Genomic DNA, 16,310 nt, shown 5'->3' with positions numbered 1-16,310 from the left:
TCTGCTCCTCTCCAGCTACTTGGGATCCTCAGCAAACATGAGAACGTAACTCTGCAGTGAGTGGGAGCCCTGCCATCTTTAAAACATATTTGATCTCTCTTTCTCCCTCTGTCTCTCTACTGCCCCACCTCTTCTTCTTCTTTGCTGTCTTTCTGTCTCTGCAGTGTAAATTGGATAAATAAAGAGTTAAGGTGAGGTTGTCGGGAGTGTCCAACAGTTACTTTTAAAAAAACACACACACACACATATCTGCTGCACAAGGGGAATACGGATAACACGTCGGAGAAAAGGAAAGGAAGAGGCCAGAGGAGTGCACTCTAACAGAACTGTACCAGGATGTAATCTGGTGCCTTCTTAGTATTGCACTGAATGACCAAACAAGCATTTTAAATCACAGACAGAGAGAATGGAGTACAGGTATAAAACTCTATCATAAAGCTCATATCTAATCATGTCTAACATAACAAAGATACCCTTCATCCACCTACTGGTCTGTGAATTGTGAACTTGTTTAAACCTGCATTTCATGATTGCTTTTGGCCATAGGATAAAGTGTTGTGCACTTTGCTTAATCAAATGGACAGTGAATGTGTGGCATGAGGCAGTGTGAGGGCCACGCTGAGTGTTGTTGGAGTGGCAGTAGAGTAGATGACATGTCTGGTCATGTGGGCAGGTAAGAGCTGCTCAGAGAGGGAGAAAGGGAAAGAGGGATTGAAACTAGCGTTCTCCTCCTCCTCCACACACCTGTCTTTTGTCAGCCTGAAGCTGCAGAGTAGTGTGTTTGCATTATATGTGAAGCCTGCCACTGACAGGCTTTCGCTGAGTGAATGCTTTTGGTTTATTATGAAAACTCTGAGAAGAAAATGGATTTTTTTTGTCAGTTTTACTTTGAAAGGCAATGGAAATTTGAAGTTGAAATGCTTGGTGGGTGTGCAAAAATGAATCATGATGCAAACTTTTCTTTTTTTGGGTAGTGTGACAGCTTGGTAGATGGAAACAACACAAGAAAAAAAAGGAAAAGTGAAAACAATGTAAAATGAAGGTATCATACAACAATTTCTCGATAAATCGGTGAGTATAAAGAGGCAAATAAGAGCCATTTAAACTCCAACATGAAAAGATAACACAAAACCCTCTCTCTCTAAGTTAAGTTTGTTTCTGTAGAATGCAGCGCAGAAACGAAGGACTCTGATCTAGTTGGTGCCAAATGATGCCCGCCAACGCGCCCCTGAAATGTGCCCATAATTTACGCACAGAAATCTCAAGTTGAATCTCCTGCGCCCGCACCTCTTAGCGCAGAGACAGCACGGATTCCCTGCAGCCCGTAAAAAAAGAGGAAAAAAGTAGGCCTTCATCTCCCTTTTAAACCTCGACGCTGTCCACGTCCTCAAAAAGAATGGATCTAATTAAAACGTTGCACTCGTCATCATCGCCAAAGCGTTGCCAAACGGGTTCTGGTGGAGAGGAGGCAGGGAGATGTAGCACCACATGACTAAGTCTGAGCTGCGGAGGGATGGAAGTTAGATTGGGTTTCTCTTCTCTCATTGGCCGGTGGGCTGACTTTTGACACGCAGACCAGGGACCCTCCTGTCGTATAAATAAGCCTGATGGGACTTTATTATTCTAGCATCACGGCAGCAGGTTTCTGCTAAGTTTGGAGTTACTCGTGTCACCACAACTGTATGTCTGCCTGAAAGTGGTTTAAAAACAGGGGCTCAGCAGCACAAGGAGTCTGCATGTCTGCTTAGACATGCTCAGCTTTGTGGATACCCGGATTCTGTTGCTGCTTGCAGTAACTTCATACCTAGCATCATGTCAATGTAAGTTTGAATATCTGCTCTTTTTTCTTCTGTGATGGATATTTTTTTTTCTTGAGGATCTTGGCTTTTGTTTGGGACTTACATCGAGGTCAAGCCGAAGACAGCTTTAAGCCCTGCTGAATAAAACTCAACGGATTGAGCTCATGCAGAGGATTCTTCACTTTTTCCAAGGACCCAGTTATCATGATTTGATTAGTTTCCGTAAAGGGAAAGAGAGAGAGAGAGAGAAAAGAAAATTTTGTTCCTTTAAAAGAGGAACGTCTAGAGGGGTTTTTTTTTTAGTTGTAATGCATGTGAAGTTAATGAAATGAGTCGAAATGTAGGTTTTCTTTCAGGAATAGGATGAAAAGCTTTTGTTGGGGCGTTGTACACATTGTTCCATCCAGACGTCCAGGGAATGAGCTTTATTATAGGAAACTCTAATGTCTCCCCCTGGTGGTCATGGGTGCAAACATCTACTCGCCACCATCTGCGTTATCTCCAACCCCCATTTATAAAACTAAAGCAGAAATGACACTAAACGATGACACGTTTTCTCTTATAATTACATTTAGATTCTTAAAGTACTTTTTGAACAGCCTACCTTGCAGTTAATGGCAGTATAGTTCAGCATACATTTAACATACAGCGGTTTTATAGATTAAAAGATGATTATACAGGTAACACATCATGACAAATTTGGCAATATTATATTACATGAAATGGACAAATAAATAGTCTCACATCCCTTTTCAACCGCCAAGTGCGCCACCTCGTGGTCCAGATAGGATATAACGTGTTAGAGTTCACGGGGAGGTCCCAGCTGTGCCAACCTCTAACCGTGACCAGCTGGTCCAGAGTCGTGGAGAGCAGCTGCAACACAGTGCAGAAGAGAGACGCAAAACACAAGGCACCATTAAAGAATGAAGTCACCAGTTTTTAAACAACCCTTTAAAGAAACAGAGAAAAATCACACATTATAATATTTTTGCAGCAAAAGCAGTAAGACAGGAGTAATTAATACATTCTTATCACAAATCATGTAGGTCTTGTCTTCTATGTTGTAGCAGGCCAACTATTCATTTCCCTAGGGCATAAGCGGCCTGTCCAGGCTTGCTCGCAGCTGGAGCGCGAACATGTGGAATGCTCCAACAATGACATTCACATTCATTACCGACAGTTTGACGAAGTTTGCTGTGATTCACAAACTGTGCAGGCATGGCCCTCAGCTACACTTTTAAGAGAGGCTGAGACATGTTATGCAGCGAGTAAAACATGCAGGAAGGATGCTTATTTTAGGCCTGCACAGAAGCTTCTGCTCAGCATTTACAGACACACCCGATCAGCGTAGTGTAAAAAGCCCCCGACTGTGTGACACAGTGAACGAAAAAGAAAAGCACTGTTTGAAAAGTCACTTTTTCTAGTTTTGAATGTACTGACTTGAACACAGTCTCCAGAATATTTTAAACCTGAAATAACACACTCAGCATTTTAATATGAAGATCTTAGGCAGATTCAACCATGAAGCATTAAGTAGAAGATGAAAACTGCTTTGTTTCTTTTTCAGGTTTTGCCCTAAAATTATTATTATGTTCTAACGGCGTATTCCCTTTTTCTCTCCCTGCCCCTCTCTTCTGCCTCTCCCTCCTCATCCTCATCTCTACAATGCCACAGTTGCGGTTAGTACACCTGCATGCTACCATGAAAACAACATACCTTAAAGTTTTTTCCGTTTTTCTTCCACAATCTCTGAAACGCCCGTGAATGAAGGTCTCTGTCGTCTTTTAACGATTCAAGCAATCTGAACTATAGCAGAGGAGTGCCGTTAGGAATTTCAGACCCTGAGCTGAGTTATTTCTTGCAGTTTTCTCCCTTCCTGTCCATGAATAGGTGAGGGTCCTATTGGCTTAAGTTTGTGTCAATGAAAGCTAAAACCACAGGGCTGAGGCACCCATGGGGCCTGGTACAAAGGACCTTTTCTGAGGACAGCAGTGAGGAACCAGAGAGGGAGGTTTGCCCCTATAACAGCTGGCTTTGGCTCCGTTTGGAGTCTCCCTCTGATCCTGATTTAAGATTGAATTTGGGAATTCTTCTGCTCATAGCTGAGATTGCCTGAAACTAAGCACCCACTGCTTTTGGTGTTTACAGCTTCACCACGTCCAGGCACACTGTGCGTGGTGTGGTTGCGGTAACTTGATAGCTGTTCCATGGACTAACATGCTCATACTCCTGAGTGATTGTCCAGTTTGGTTTTGGATGCTTCATTTTGTTGCCTCTCAGCATCTCTGATGTGCGCATGTTGACCACATGCACATTGTCCTCCTGGGTTCTCACATTAGTTTATCTGCACGAGCGTGATTCACATGTCACTGTGACTGCACGTCTGCACGCTGCATTATTTTAGAACAATGCACACACAAGAATAGAAGGCAATAATCTGAATGAATGGGATTGCCAGCTCATTAAATTGTTGCATGGAACCCTGAAAAGACTGAAAAGATCTTCTATTTATCTTAACCGAGGCAATAATGCATAATGTTGGACCTCTGGCTTGTTTGAATTGTGTCTAAGATGCATGAAGCATAGTTTATATTAGGAAAGTTCAAATGCCACCTTCATGATGACTGGTTCAATCACTCAGTTTTTCTGTTTTCTTTTGTTTCCCTTTATTTTTCTTGACTTGCTTAGCCTCTGAGGATACAAGAAATCCCAGATTGTTTTAAATTACAGTTTAAGTCCAGGTTGCATGCATCTGGTTTTCAGATCAGAAGCGGTGGCCCGCTTTAGTGTGGGGATAGTTTTGAAATGAAATGCTGTTGAAGTAACAAACTGAGGCCATCTGCTCCATATTTTTGGTCTGACTGAATGACTTTTGTGCCGCAGGGTCCAAGAGGAGCGAAAGGACCTCGAGGTGACCGGGTAAGCAGATGCAAAACTGCTCTCTCTGTGATAAACACGCTAACATGCCACTGAAGTATTTGATCATTTACACTCATGAGGCATCTTTGGCAACGTTTTTGTCAGCGTCACCTGACCTGTTAACCTTGGCAGGCCACACCCCTTTGTTTACATTTCCAATTGCACTATTTTTCTTAATTGTAACATATGAGAATGCCTCTGATATCTTTGATACGACAGTGTGGCAGACTTATTCACTGATTTATTTTTACAATTTAAAACACCTTCATTTTTTTCAAAATAAGAGCTTGCGAGATAAAAACAGACAAGCGTCGCCTCCTTAAATCTCAGCAGCTCATCGTTCAATAATAACAGTGTTTACCAACTCATGTCATCTCTGTTTTACAGGGTCCTCCCGGCCCAAATGGAAAAGATGGTTTACCCGGACTTCCTGGCCCCGCTGGCCCCCCTGGTCCCCCTGGACTTGGAGGAGTAAGTAGAGAATAAACAGCCTGCGTAGATGGTGTTTACTGCAAATGTGCTCTAAATAATGCTGATAAAGCATCTTTGAGGAAAAATGACAAGCCGTTCATAGGAAACAAACATGAAACCAGCCGTAAAAAGCGTATAGCTTCTTTTATTTTTTTTTACCTCTGGTTGCCCCTCTCTGTCTCCTTAATTAACCCTGTAATCTTTGACCTTTTTGTCATTTATCCATTTTGGATCAAAGCATTTTAAAAAAAAGAGATACCACATGCCTGGTTACCACTCATTTTGCTCATTTTGTCTGTGTTTAATCCATAAAGCTGCTCGGTGGTAACTTTAGTGTTTTAAGAAACTCTTCAGGTGAATAAAGCGCATGTTTGCAGTAGTCTGTGGCTGCTGATTGTGAGACAAGTTTGAACTACAGGAACTACTAGAACTAGAAATCTAAATTACTTTAGTCTTAATGCCCTTTAGCTATAGAAAAGTGTTTATTATGCATACATAAGTATTAATCTGTGCTTTCTTCTGTTCAACAGAACTTTGCTGCTCAGTACGATGGTGTAAAAGGCCCTGATCCTGGCCCTGGACCCATGGTGAGGACCCCTCTCTTCATTGCCACACAACAACACTAGCCCATATGTCACAAAAACTAATATTTTTACATATATAATTTGGGATGACTACAGTGCATGGAAAGTTTCGTGTATTTCACGTGTTTAAATTTTGATTTCAGTCACCACAAAATGTTTTAATGACAGTCTAACTGAGAGCTGATGATTGATTGTTTACTTCTTTTCTTCTTTTCAGGGTTTGATGGGACCAAGAGGCCCTCCCGGACCTCCTGGAGCTTCTGTAAGTATAAATATGTGCGAAAATTAAACCTATACAACTGTCTTTTTAAAGATTTTTATGACTAAATGCTGCATCTCCTCTCATTCAACAGGGACCTCAGGGACACACAGGACACGCTGGTGAGCCTGGAGAGCCCGGACAGGCCGTAAGATCATCCTCCTAAACATTTACACTTCTTTCAACGTCGACTTAAAAGTTCATCCTGGAGATCTTAATCCTCTGGTTTTCTTTCCCAGGGCGCTGTTGGTCCTCGTGGCCCTCCTGGACCTCCTGGCAAAGCTGGAGAAGATGTACGTACACATTAGTGTAACTGCTGTTCAAAATGCAAAATCATTTTTGTTGCCACTCTTCTGTGAATATTTTGCGAGTGGCTGCGGTAGTTCTTTGTTGTGGCCTAAAGTCTATTTCACTGATTCACAGGGTAACAATGGCAGACCTGGCAAGCCCGGAGACAGAGGTGTCCCCGGCCCTCAGGTAAGAGATTTGCACCACGATAACCACAAATAGATATAAGCAAGAAATGGATTTGCAGATGTGAAGTACTTAATATGTTCTTTGTGTTTGATTTGCAGGGTGCTCGTGGATTCCCTGGAACCCCTGGACTTCCAGGAATGAAGGGACACAGAGTGAGTGCTGATTTTTTTTCCCTCTGCTTTAACTTTACCCGATCCTTTGTGGACACCTGAGAGCTCAAACAAAGTGCTAAAAAGAAGAAAGTGGAGGTGGAGACACACCTGTGCTCCTTAGAAATTGCATTGTAATTACCTCCACAGGGAGTGATTATGGACCTAACCTCCTGAATTCCTAATGGATGCCTTGAAGTTCTTAGCCTGTTAACATAACTGGATTGCAAAAGTGGTTCACGGAAAGGTGTTAGGTATTGAACATTTCCTTCCTATGATGGATGGAGACAGATGCAAAGCTTTCCATAACCCATGTTTGATTTTATAAATAGCTTTTTTAAGACTTTTTTAATGTCTCCTATAATATAACCCCTGTTGGACTCTTTTCCTTGTTCTGTTTTATCTCTGGGGCAGTGCACTACAATTTGAATCTATTATCCTTCTCACATGTTGATCTAAACGGCTATATTTATTTATATTTGTATCACATTTCTCATATCTTCACCTGCCTTCATCACTGTGCTCCTGTGTTTCAGGGATACACTGGCCTGGATGGACGCAAGGGAGAGCCCGGTGGTGCTGGCCCCAAGGTAAGGCGACAACTAGCTGCTCTATGAATGTATCAAAAAATAAAAACTGTAATTCTTAATAGTTCCCAGTTAATTATTAGTGATAAATTTGAAAATGTTTAGACACATTCCTCATCGTACCATTTTCCCTCCCATAGGGCGAGCCTGGTGCTCATGGAGCTGCTGGAAGCCCTGGACTGGCTGTGAGTTTGAGATTCACCTTTCATGCACAAAAATTTTAGTAAAGACATCTGACTTGGATGTTTGTGACTGTTTGCGTCAGTCAGCATCATGTTCATGGGATGATAATGATGCTGTGGTATTAAAACCTGTACAGGTGATAATTGTAGGTAACTGTCTTGCCTTCAGGGAGCTCGTGGTCTTCCTGGTGAGAGAGGCCGCCCCGGCCCTGCTGGCCCTGCTGGTTCTCGTGGTGCTGATGGCAATGTTGGACCTACTGGCCCTGCTGTGAGTACACACACACTTATAACCCCTTTATCGGTGTTAGAGAGAGAAGATACCACTGAGATGCTTTTTCCTGATTGGACTTCAGCCTGTCTTCATATATAAATCACGATGAATACTGTAATGTGCCATCCTGCCAAGTCAGAAAAGGTTCATTCTTAAATTTTGGACTTTATTATGTGTTCCTGCTTTTCCTTTATTCAGGGACCCCTCGGTGCTGCTGGACCCCCAGGATTTCCCGGTGGCCCCGGCCCCAAGGTGAGTGTGATGCCACTTCCTGTTGCCTCTCAGAGAGGTTCATGATTAGGGTGAAAAAAGGCAGTTTTTATTGCTGTATTGGACAAGTACAACCAGTGCCTGCAAGCTCCTGCCCAATCACATATTCTTATATAGTATCACCCAGGGGAATTTTGACTGTTAGTACTGCAAACCAAAACAAATACTTAATGCTGCTTAAGCTGCTTTAACTATAAAACCAACAACCACTAGGTAATATCGGCACACTGTTTGATTGTGGATGTATTTGTGCTGCTGACAGGGAGAGACCGGACCCGTGGGAGCTACTGGCCCATCTGGACCTCAGGGATCTAGAGGCGAGCCCGGACCCAATGGTGCTGTTGGCCCCGTTGGTCCCTCTGTAAGTATACAAGGTTGTTTCCATCAAGGTCACTCTCCGGTCATGTGTAACACTGTTTCTGTTATTAGTCTTTTAGTTGACTCTGAGTCCTATAATTTAGTCATGATTTTAGGGAAGATTGGTGTCATGTTAACATGATCAGTTGAAAATGTGTTTTCTTTAAATAAAATGACTTGACTTTGTTTTCTTGGTCTTTCTCTCCAGGGTAACCCTGGTGCTAATGGCCTGAATGGAGCTAAGGGAGCTGCTGTAAGTATTTGACTTGAGACAAAAGTGCATACAAATTTCCAGAGTCGCACCAAGCTATCTTTATTTTGATATGGTTTGATATAATAGGATGCTATGCTGACCTGTTGACCATACCTGTTGTTTAGGGCACCCCTGGTGTTGCCGGAGCTCCTGGCTTCCCTGGACCAAGAGGAGGACCCGGACCACAGGGACCTCAGGGTGCTGCTGGACCTAGAGGCCTGGGTGTGAGTACATAAGAAACAAAATAGCCACCTGGAAACATTCTCTGTCCTTACCCCCCAGTACTGTCATAATTGTTCACAGATGATTGCTCTTCTGATTAACTGTGTCTGTTTATCTGTCTATTTTAGGGAGATCCTGGTGTTCAGGGTATAAAGGGAGATACTGGTCCCAAAGGAGAACCTGTAAGTTTATGTCCTTATAATAATTTAGAATTTGATCCAAATAAATCTGAAAACCTCTCTGTTGCACATTTAATGACCGTTTTGCTATGTTGTTTCCCTCAGGGTAACTCTGGACCTCAGGGAGCCCCCGGACCTCAGGGTGAGGAGGGCAAGAGAGGACCCACTGGTGAGCTCGGTGCTACTGGGCTTGCTGGTGCCCGTGGAGCTAGAGTGAGTCCCAGCCCGTCATCTTTAATAGTTTGAGCCATAAATGTACTACAGCCGGAGACATTTTACTGGGATCAGCCATTAATTCTCATTTGTCTCCTTTAGGGTGCTCCTGGCAGCCGTGGCATGCCTGGTGGTGAGGGAAGAACTGGCCCTGTTGTAAGTATTCAACGATTAAAAAAACTCTTTTTTGCTTGAAATACAGGCAACATTAAGTCTCATAATTTGTCTCATCTGCCCTTTTCATAGGGTATGCCTGGTGCCCGTGGTGCTTCTGGTGCTGCTGGACCTCGTGGACCCCCTGGAGATGCTGGCCGTGCTGGTGAGCCTGGCCCAGCTGGTCTCAGGGTGAGCTTTTTACTAAATCCTGTTCTTGGATGGTTATAATTCACAGTTTCAGTAAGTTACAGAGACACCTCAAAGTGCAAGTGCATATTTGGCAGTTGTAGTTTTAAAAAAAATATGGAGCTAATATGGAGATGGAAAAAACTCTGAATTTCTAAAGTGAAAGTCTTCATTTCAAGTCTTAATTTTGTAAGAAATTATTAAGTGTTAGATTTACATGAAAACCCTGGATATTCACTGAGAATTTACTTACAAACGTCCATGATTAAAAGAAAAGAAAAACACAGGGCTTCACCTTACAAGATTATAAAAACCTCATAATGTGTAGACTCAGAGTATCATGCCTGCCTGCCTAATCAAGTTGTAGTTGCAAAGTCTGAACTTTCTATGCAAATTTCCATAAGAAAACTTTAATGGAAAATTCATGGCAGCTATTATTTTCCACAGGGTCTCCCAGGAAGCCCTGGAAGCTCTGGACCCCCAGGAAAGGAGGGACCTTCTGTAAGTAAACCTCAGTTTTATTTCATCTATTGTTCCTACTGTTTTTTTTTTACAGTAAATATAATTTCCTGCTGCAATCTTTGTTTGTCGCTCCAGGGTCCTTCTGGACAAGATGGCCGCAGTGGACCTCCAGGCCCAAGTGGACCTAGAGGCCTGTCCGGAAACATTGGTTTCCCTGGACCCAAAGGACCTTCTGTAAGCCTTTTTCTTTTCAAGAATTAAACATGGAACTATATCCTTCTCTGTTTTTCAAGTTAACCTAAATCTGTACTTATTAACTTACTAACTGCTTTTTGTTTTAGGGTGAGCCTGGCAAGCCTGGAGAGAGGGGAGCCACTGGCCCCACTGGACTGAGAGTAAGTCACAAATGTTATAATATAGAAAACTTGAATTTAATTTGGTAATGGCTTCAGTAGTTAAAAGGCATCACTCTCTTTATCCTTGTGTCTAGGGACCCCCTGGACCTGATGGCAACAATGGAGCCACTGGTGCTACTGGACCTGCTGTGCGTGATCTTATGTGCAGCGCATGAGTAGATCTTGATGAATAATAGCCACTGCATCGTCTTTGTCTTCGACTCTGATAACTTGTCTCTTTCTCTCTACAGGGAGGACCTGGTGAGAAGGGAGAGCAGGGACCTTCTGGTGCTCCTGGCTTCCAGGTTTGGATCCATAATTTTCTCTAAATATAGAAAAATGGTGCATGATTTTACAGCCATTTTAAGCCGATTGCTAAAACTTTTGATACAATTGCAGCTGATGTAGAGTCTTGATATTTTCAGGGTCTGCCTGGACCCGCTGGAACTGCTGGTGAGGCTGGCAAGCCTGGAGACAGAGTAAGTATTTGGAAAACTGTAAAAGCAGCATTATTGAAAATTTAAGTCCACGTCTAACCAAACAAAAATGCCTCTGTAGGGTATCCCAGGAGAGCCAGGACCTGCTGGAGCTGCTGGTGGCAAGGTGAGATCACCTGTCAGTGACATTGTTTTCCAAAACAAATGCAGCAATATAGGATTTTTACACAGTAGCAAAGCCTGTCAAAAGTGCATATGTGTCCAGGTCTATGTGCACTAAATGAATCAAGAGCCTTTAATATGTTGTAGGCTTTTCATACCTTTAAATCTATTGCTATAAAAACATACTCAGAATCAAATATAGAGAAATTAAAATATGCATGTCTGTTTCTCCAGGGAGAGCGTGGTAACCCTGGTGCTGCTGGATCTACTGGACCTCAGGGACCAATTGGAGCCCGTGGACCTGCTGGAACCCCTGGAGCTGATGGTGGCAAGGTAAGACAGTTCTATTTTTACAGAAATTGATGGAGCTTCTGAACATATGTCATGAAACCTGACAGTTCATGGACGTTCTCTGGCCTGTCACGGAATGGTCTTTAAAATGCACTTTCACAGCAATTTCCAGCACTGCTTACTGATCAAAATCTCACTGTTTATGCAGTGATAGCTCTGAGAAACTTTAAAAATTAAGAATTATGTGATAATAAAATCTGTATATAGCTGGAAAATTGAAAACATCAATATTTATGTTGTTCAAATATGAACCCAAGTTTATCCTCTTTGTTTCCAGGGAGAGCCTGGTCCTGCTGGAGCTGCTGGTGCACCTGGACATCAGGGAGCCGGTGGCATGCCCGGAGAGCGTGGAGGTGCTGGTACTCCTGGACCCAAGGGAGAGAAGGTAAGTTCTAGAAATCTGCCACCAGCAAATAAAATGGGTGTAAATGAGGGAGTATTGTTTCTTTGCTGTTGTGCGTCTTACACCCTCTTCCCCTCTCCCAAGGGAGAGCCTGGACACAAAGGCCCTGACGGCAATCCTGGCAGAGATGGTCCCCGTGTAAGTAAAACTCTCCCGTCTTTGTTAGTATGCTTAATGTAAAAACTTTACACATTTATTTCCTCAATTTGAGTGTGTCAGTCATAACCCTGATCTCAGTGTGCTCTCCTCACTTAATCTAGGGTCTGCAAGGACCTGCTGGACCTCCAGGACCCACTGGAGCCAACGGTGATAAGGTAAGTTGATAAAATAGTTGCCATTAAATAAATAATAGAAAGAAACCACCAAATGTAATGTTTTTAGATTATATAGATTCTATAATGCAAACAAACTTTGTTTGATTGGGGTTTTTTAATATTTAATTCATTTTTACGGTATTTAAAAAATGAATGCCAGCAAAAGTAGTGAACATAACTCATCCACTGTAGGACCAGTTACCTTAAATAAAAAGCCATTTGCAGACGTTCACACCACTTTCATAATTTTATTGCTCAGGACCTTTATGTGGGACGTCCCACCCCTCTAAAACAGAAATTTTAAATAGCCGAAACACTGTTATGACTAAAGCTAGAACCTCAACACCGCCATCTAGTGGCTATTATGCAAAATAACAGCAATGAGTAACCTGCAATGAAATGTAAGATGACAGTGGTTAACCTAAAAATAATGCAGAAAACAAGTATTCATATTTATTACTGGCATTTAAATATTTATTTAAATCAAAATGTAGGAATTTGCAAGTATTTTTAAAATTTGTTTTCCTGAGTGTTTCTGTATGTTGCTCTATAAACACAACCAACAGAGCCAAGAGTACAATAACAAAATTCTTTAAGAAGGAAAATGCTGACTATTTAGAGCATTCTTATAATATATGGCATATTGAAGTATATTCCTACATAAGGGAGCGTGACAAGTCAGTGGATGCTTGGAACAATTGTAAGCTAATAAAATGTTTCCTGTTCTCTCCTCCAGGGTGAGGGTGGTTCCTTCGGACCTGCCGGCCCAGCTGGACCTCGTGGACCCTCTGTGAGTAGCTGCTGATCACTCCTTGTTCCACTAGCTTACATTTGCGTTTAAATATCTCATAGCAGAACCTGGCAAAACACAAGCTTCCATCTTTTAGTTTGAACAGTCTTTTTGACCCCACTGCTTGTTGTCCACAGGGCGAACGTGGAGAGGTTGGACCCGCTGGAGGTCCTGGATTCGCTGGCCCCCCTGTAAGCCCATTTTGAAATTCAGTACCCCATTCCCCATGTCATGTTCAATAGATAAAGATGAGCAAATACTTACATACCACAACCACGCTTGCTACAGGGTGCTGATGGTCAACCTGGAGCAAGAGGAGAGCGTGGACCTTCAGGAGGAAAGGGAGAAGTTGGCCCCTCTGGCCTCGCTGGACCTGCTGGACAGTCTGGACCTGCTGTAAGTACCACTTTCACTGGACATATACACACACACAAACACGCATCCAGCAAAGCTAAACAAATTGAGAGAGATCTAACATGATTTCACTGATTTAGCATTACCCGGCATCTATGAGAGTGTTCACAGTGGGATAAAATCAACAGCTATTTCAAAATACTGTTTATGTTTATAGATTAGAGGGGAGCAGTCTTGATATGACACTGACTTTGATTTCTTCTTCCGGTATCTAGGGTCCTGCTGGCCCTGGTGGACCTCCTGGTGCTCGTGGAGACAATGGACCTTCTGTGAGTATTCAAACATACAAATAAACAGCTTTACCAGCCACACACGACACTCTCATGAATGCACTCATTAACTCCGTGGGCTTAAAAGCAACCATAGCATGCAGTGAGTAGGAGTTCCAATCAAAGCTGTTAGGAACTTTAAAAAAAGGCAACATTAAAACATGAGATTAAGCCACTTATCAGTTATTTCTTGTACTGCCCTTTTTTAAAATGTTTATATTTTTTAATATAAGCCCAAATAGGAACTAGTTTGTACTAGTGAGTCAATATTGTGTGCATTTGTGTAAATTTATGCACATAACCGCACAGTATCACTGTTTTAACTTAGCAGACTTTGTCAGCTTTTGATCTGTTCATTTTTCCAGTGTTTCCTCTAAATCACTCAAATATATCTTAATGGTAACACCAAAGGCAATTTTATTCATACAGCACATTTCGCTATTCGCTACATGTAAAATCAATCTGCTTGACATTAAAGATAAAAACACAAAAAATCCTTTTATCTTTGGAATGACTTAAGGAAATAAAAACAATAAAACTAATTCTACAAAGACATATAATATAAGTTAGCATGCACACACGCACAAGCATACACACTCATACAGTGTAAGTGTAAGCCTGTAAGAGGTTTTTAGTCCATTTTTGAATGTAGGCACAGGTGTAACTGACCTCAGGTCAGGGGTCAGGTTGTTTTTGAAGAGCATCACATTAACTGAAAGCAACCTCGGCACTCATTTATATCTCATTCTGGGACCAGTTAAAAGATTACCTGAGAGGTGGTTTATAGACACTAAACAAGTCAAAGATGTGTTGGAGGACCAAACCAAAGAGCTTTATAAACTCATAGATTTTAACGGTAATTTCATGTTAAACTGGAAACCAATAAAGTGACTTCAGTATTAGGGTGTTATGTTCACATTTGCGTGTACATGTAAGGCTCTGGCTGCTGCATTCTGAACGAATATAAGTAGTTTTACTGATAATTCTGACAGTTCTGCAAATAGAGCGTTACAGCAGTCTAACCTGTTTGATATGAATGAATGGATCATATCCTCAAAGTCAGTTTGAGAGAAGTATTTTCTAACTTTTGATCAATTTAGGTGGCAGAAAGCAGTCCTGGTGACCTTATTAACATGACAATCAAAACTGAGATAACTGTAAAAAAAAATAATGCCCAGGGTTCTAACCTGCTCGCTGTGTTTGAGAAAAAGCGGTGATAAATATTAACAGATTTTCCATCTTGAATTTTAGACCAACAACAAATAACAAAACGAGTTTCTGCTCAGTTCAGAAAGGTTTCTAGACAACCAGCAAATAATGTCATCAAAGGATCTTATGGATTTGAAGAACTGCTGATTGAATTTTGTATTTGTGCAGATCTAAAACTATGTGTATCGTGTCTTAACTCTCAGCCCATCTACACACACAAACGTAGACACAACAAACATTTTGAATGACCTCTGCTTAACCACTGTGTGTGTTTCTGGTCAGGGTCTGACTGGTTTCCCTGGTGCTGCCGGCAGAGTTGGTGCTGCTGGTCCTGTTGTAAGTATAGATTTTGCATTTACTAATAAATTACATTTTAGTAATAACCTCAAACATACAAACTGACTTGACATGACCCCTCGTTCCTTCTCTTCCCCTCTCAGGGTATTGTTGGACCCCCTGGCCCCGCTGGTCCCTCTGGTAAGGATGGACCTCGTGGTCCTCGTGGTGATGCTGGTCCCACTGGTCCTTCTGGAGAGTCCGGAATGATTGGACCATCTGGTCTTGCTGGAGAGAAGGGACCCAGTGGAGAGTCTGGCCCCCCTGTAAGTTATAGCCCTCTTGAAATTGTGGTGCACTGAAACTTTGAGGACACTTTAGTGGCATCCATGCTTATACCGCTGATGTGCATATATAGATCTTAAGAACTGCATCCTCAGCTCTTAAATGTGTGACTGACGATGTATTTTAGGGTCCTCCTGGTACTCCTGGAACTTCTGGTCCTCTTGGACTTCAGGGATTCGTTGGTCTGCCTGGTTCTAGAGGAGATCGTGGTACACCTGGTGCTGTTGGTGGTGTGGTAAGTAGAAACTAGTTCTGATTATACCACGAAAAAAAAATTACCTGTTTGATGAACCACTGAATGTGTATTATCATTCAGAAAGTGTTGGTCACTTCAAACCATGGACAACAAATTTTAAATATGCATGGACAACAGTGCTAGTCCAGACGACAGACCATAATTTCCATTTTGGAGGATGTCTCAGAAAGACCACATGCACTTTTGATAATGGGAAGATCCCTCGTCCCCAAAAGTCTGAATGTACACAGCATCCATGTTATTGGTTGACTATATTTGACCCACTGATTTTCTCTGTGTCATATCCCAGGGAGAGCCTGGTAGAGTTGGACCTGCTGGTCCCCCTGGAGCCCGTGGAACCCCTGGCAACATTGGCCTGCCTGGTATGACCGGACCCCAGGGAGAGGCTGGACGTGAGGTAAAGACTTGTAACCCCTACTACCGATCTATGAATGATTTATAGAGAGTGCTAAAATAATATAACTATGTGTTCTGTATTTTCTGTGATATATTTGCTTTAAAAAAAAATCACATAACATTTTAAAATAGTAAGCCTGTTAAACTTTTACATAAACTTCTCTGTTCTTTACAATCCACAGGGCAACACTGGTAACGATGGACCTCCTGGTCGTCCTGGTGCTGCTGGATTGAAGGTAATGCCCTGTCGTGTACCTTAAGCCATTATCATGCACAGAACACACACACACACACACA

The 16,310-nt window shown here is 42.2% G+C and overlaps 1 protein-coding gene across 2 annotated transcripts in view; it reads left to right on the top strand.

Moving 5' to 3' along the window:
* Positions 1-1,612: 1,612 nt before the first annotated feature.
* col1a2 (collagen, type I, alpha 2) overlaps positions 1,613-16,310 on the top strand; it is an 18,035-nt gene continuing 3,337 nt past the window's right edge. Inside the window, exons 1-41 of one of the 2 annotated variants that reach the window (XM_005928572.3) lie at positions 1,613-1,820; positions 3,474-3,478; positions 4,683-4,718; positions 5,106-5,189; positions 5,720-5,776; positions 5,991-6,035; positions 6,127-6,180; positions 6,272-6,325; positions 6,456-6,509; positions 6,608-6,661; positions 7,195-7,248; positions 7,386-7,430; positions 7,597-7,695; positions 7,897-7,950; positions 8,231-8,329; positions 8,534-8,578; positions 8,704-8,802; positions 8,929-8,982; positions 9,085-9,192; positions 9,295-9,348; positions 9,439-9,537; positions 9,982-10,035; positions 10,132-10,230; positions 10,338-10,391; positions 10,487-10,540; positions 10,643-10,696; positions 10,817-10,870; positions 10,950-10,994; positions 11,225-11,323; positions 11,619-11,726; positions 11,829-11,882; positions 12,005-12,058; positions 12,795-12,848; positions 12,986-13,039; positions 13,137-13,244; positions 13,478-13,531; positions 15,023-15,076; positions 15,181-15,342; positions 15,489-15,596; positions 15,907-16,014; positions 16,196-16,249. In XM_005928572.3, the coding sequence (XP_005928634.1) occupies positions 1,751-1,820; positions 3,474-3,478; positions 4,683-4,718; positions 5,106-5,189; positions 5,720-5,776; positions 5,991-6,035; positions 6,127-6,180; positions 6,272-6,325; positions 6,456-6,509; positions 6,608-6,661; positions 7,195-7,248; positions 7,386-7,430; positions 7,597-7,695; positions 7,897-7,950; positions 8,231-8,329; positions 8,534-8,578; positions 8,704-8,802; positions 8,929-8,982; positions 9,085-9,192; positions 9,295-9,348; positions 9,439-9,537; positions 9,982-10,035; positions 10,132-10,230; positions 10,338-10,391; positions 10,487-10,540; positions 10,643-10,696; positions 10,817-10,870; positions 10,950-10,994; positions 11,225-11,323; positions 11,619-11,726; positions 11,829-11,882; positions 12,005-12,058; positions 12,795-12,848; positions 12,986-13,039; positions 13,137-13,244; positions 13,478-13,531; positions 15,023-15,076; positions 15,181-15,342; positions 15,489-15,596; positions 15,907-16,014; positions 16,196-16,249 (2,808 nt within the window). In that variant the 5' untranslated portion in view covers positions 1,613-1,750. The remainder of the gene's footprint in view (positions 1,821-3,473; positions 3,479-4,682; positions 4,719-5,105; positions 5,190-5,719; positions 5,777-5,990; positions 6,036-6,126; positions 6,181-6,271; positions 6,326-6,455; positions 6,510-6,607; positions 6,662-7,194; positions 7,249-7,385; positions 7,431-7,596; positions 7,696-7,896; positions 7,951-8,230; positions 8,330-8,533; positions 8,579-8,703; positions 8,803-8,928; positions 8,983-9,084; positions 9,193-9,294; positions 9,349-9,438; positions 9,538-9,981; positions 10,036-10,131; positions 10,231-10,337; positions 10,392-10,486; positions 10,541-10,642; positions 10,697-10,816; positions 10,871-10,949; positions 10,995-11,224; positions 11,324-11,618; positions 11,727-11,828; positions 11,883-12,004; positions 12,059-12,794; positions 12,849-12,985; positions 13,040-13,136; positions 13,245-13,477; positions 13,532-15,022; positions 15,077-15,180; positions 15,343-15,488; positions 15,597-15,906; positions 16,015-16,195; positions 16,250-16,310) is intronic. The other variant, XM_042223647.1, reaches the window with a different exon arrangement.

Source organism: Haplochromis burtoni, unplaced genomic scaffold, assembly GCF_018398535.1.
Source record: "Haplochromis burtoni strain Fernald_Lab_line unplaced genomic scaffold, NCSU_Asbu1 Contig_116, whole genome shotgun sequence".
In the NCBI taxonomy this organism is placed as follows: Eukaryota; Metazoa; Chordata; class Actinopteri; order Cichliformes; family Cichlidae; genus Haplochromis; species Haplochromis burtoni.
This window is presented reverse-complemented; position numbering and strand designations above follow the sequence as displayed.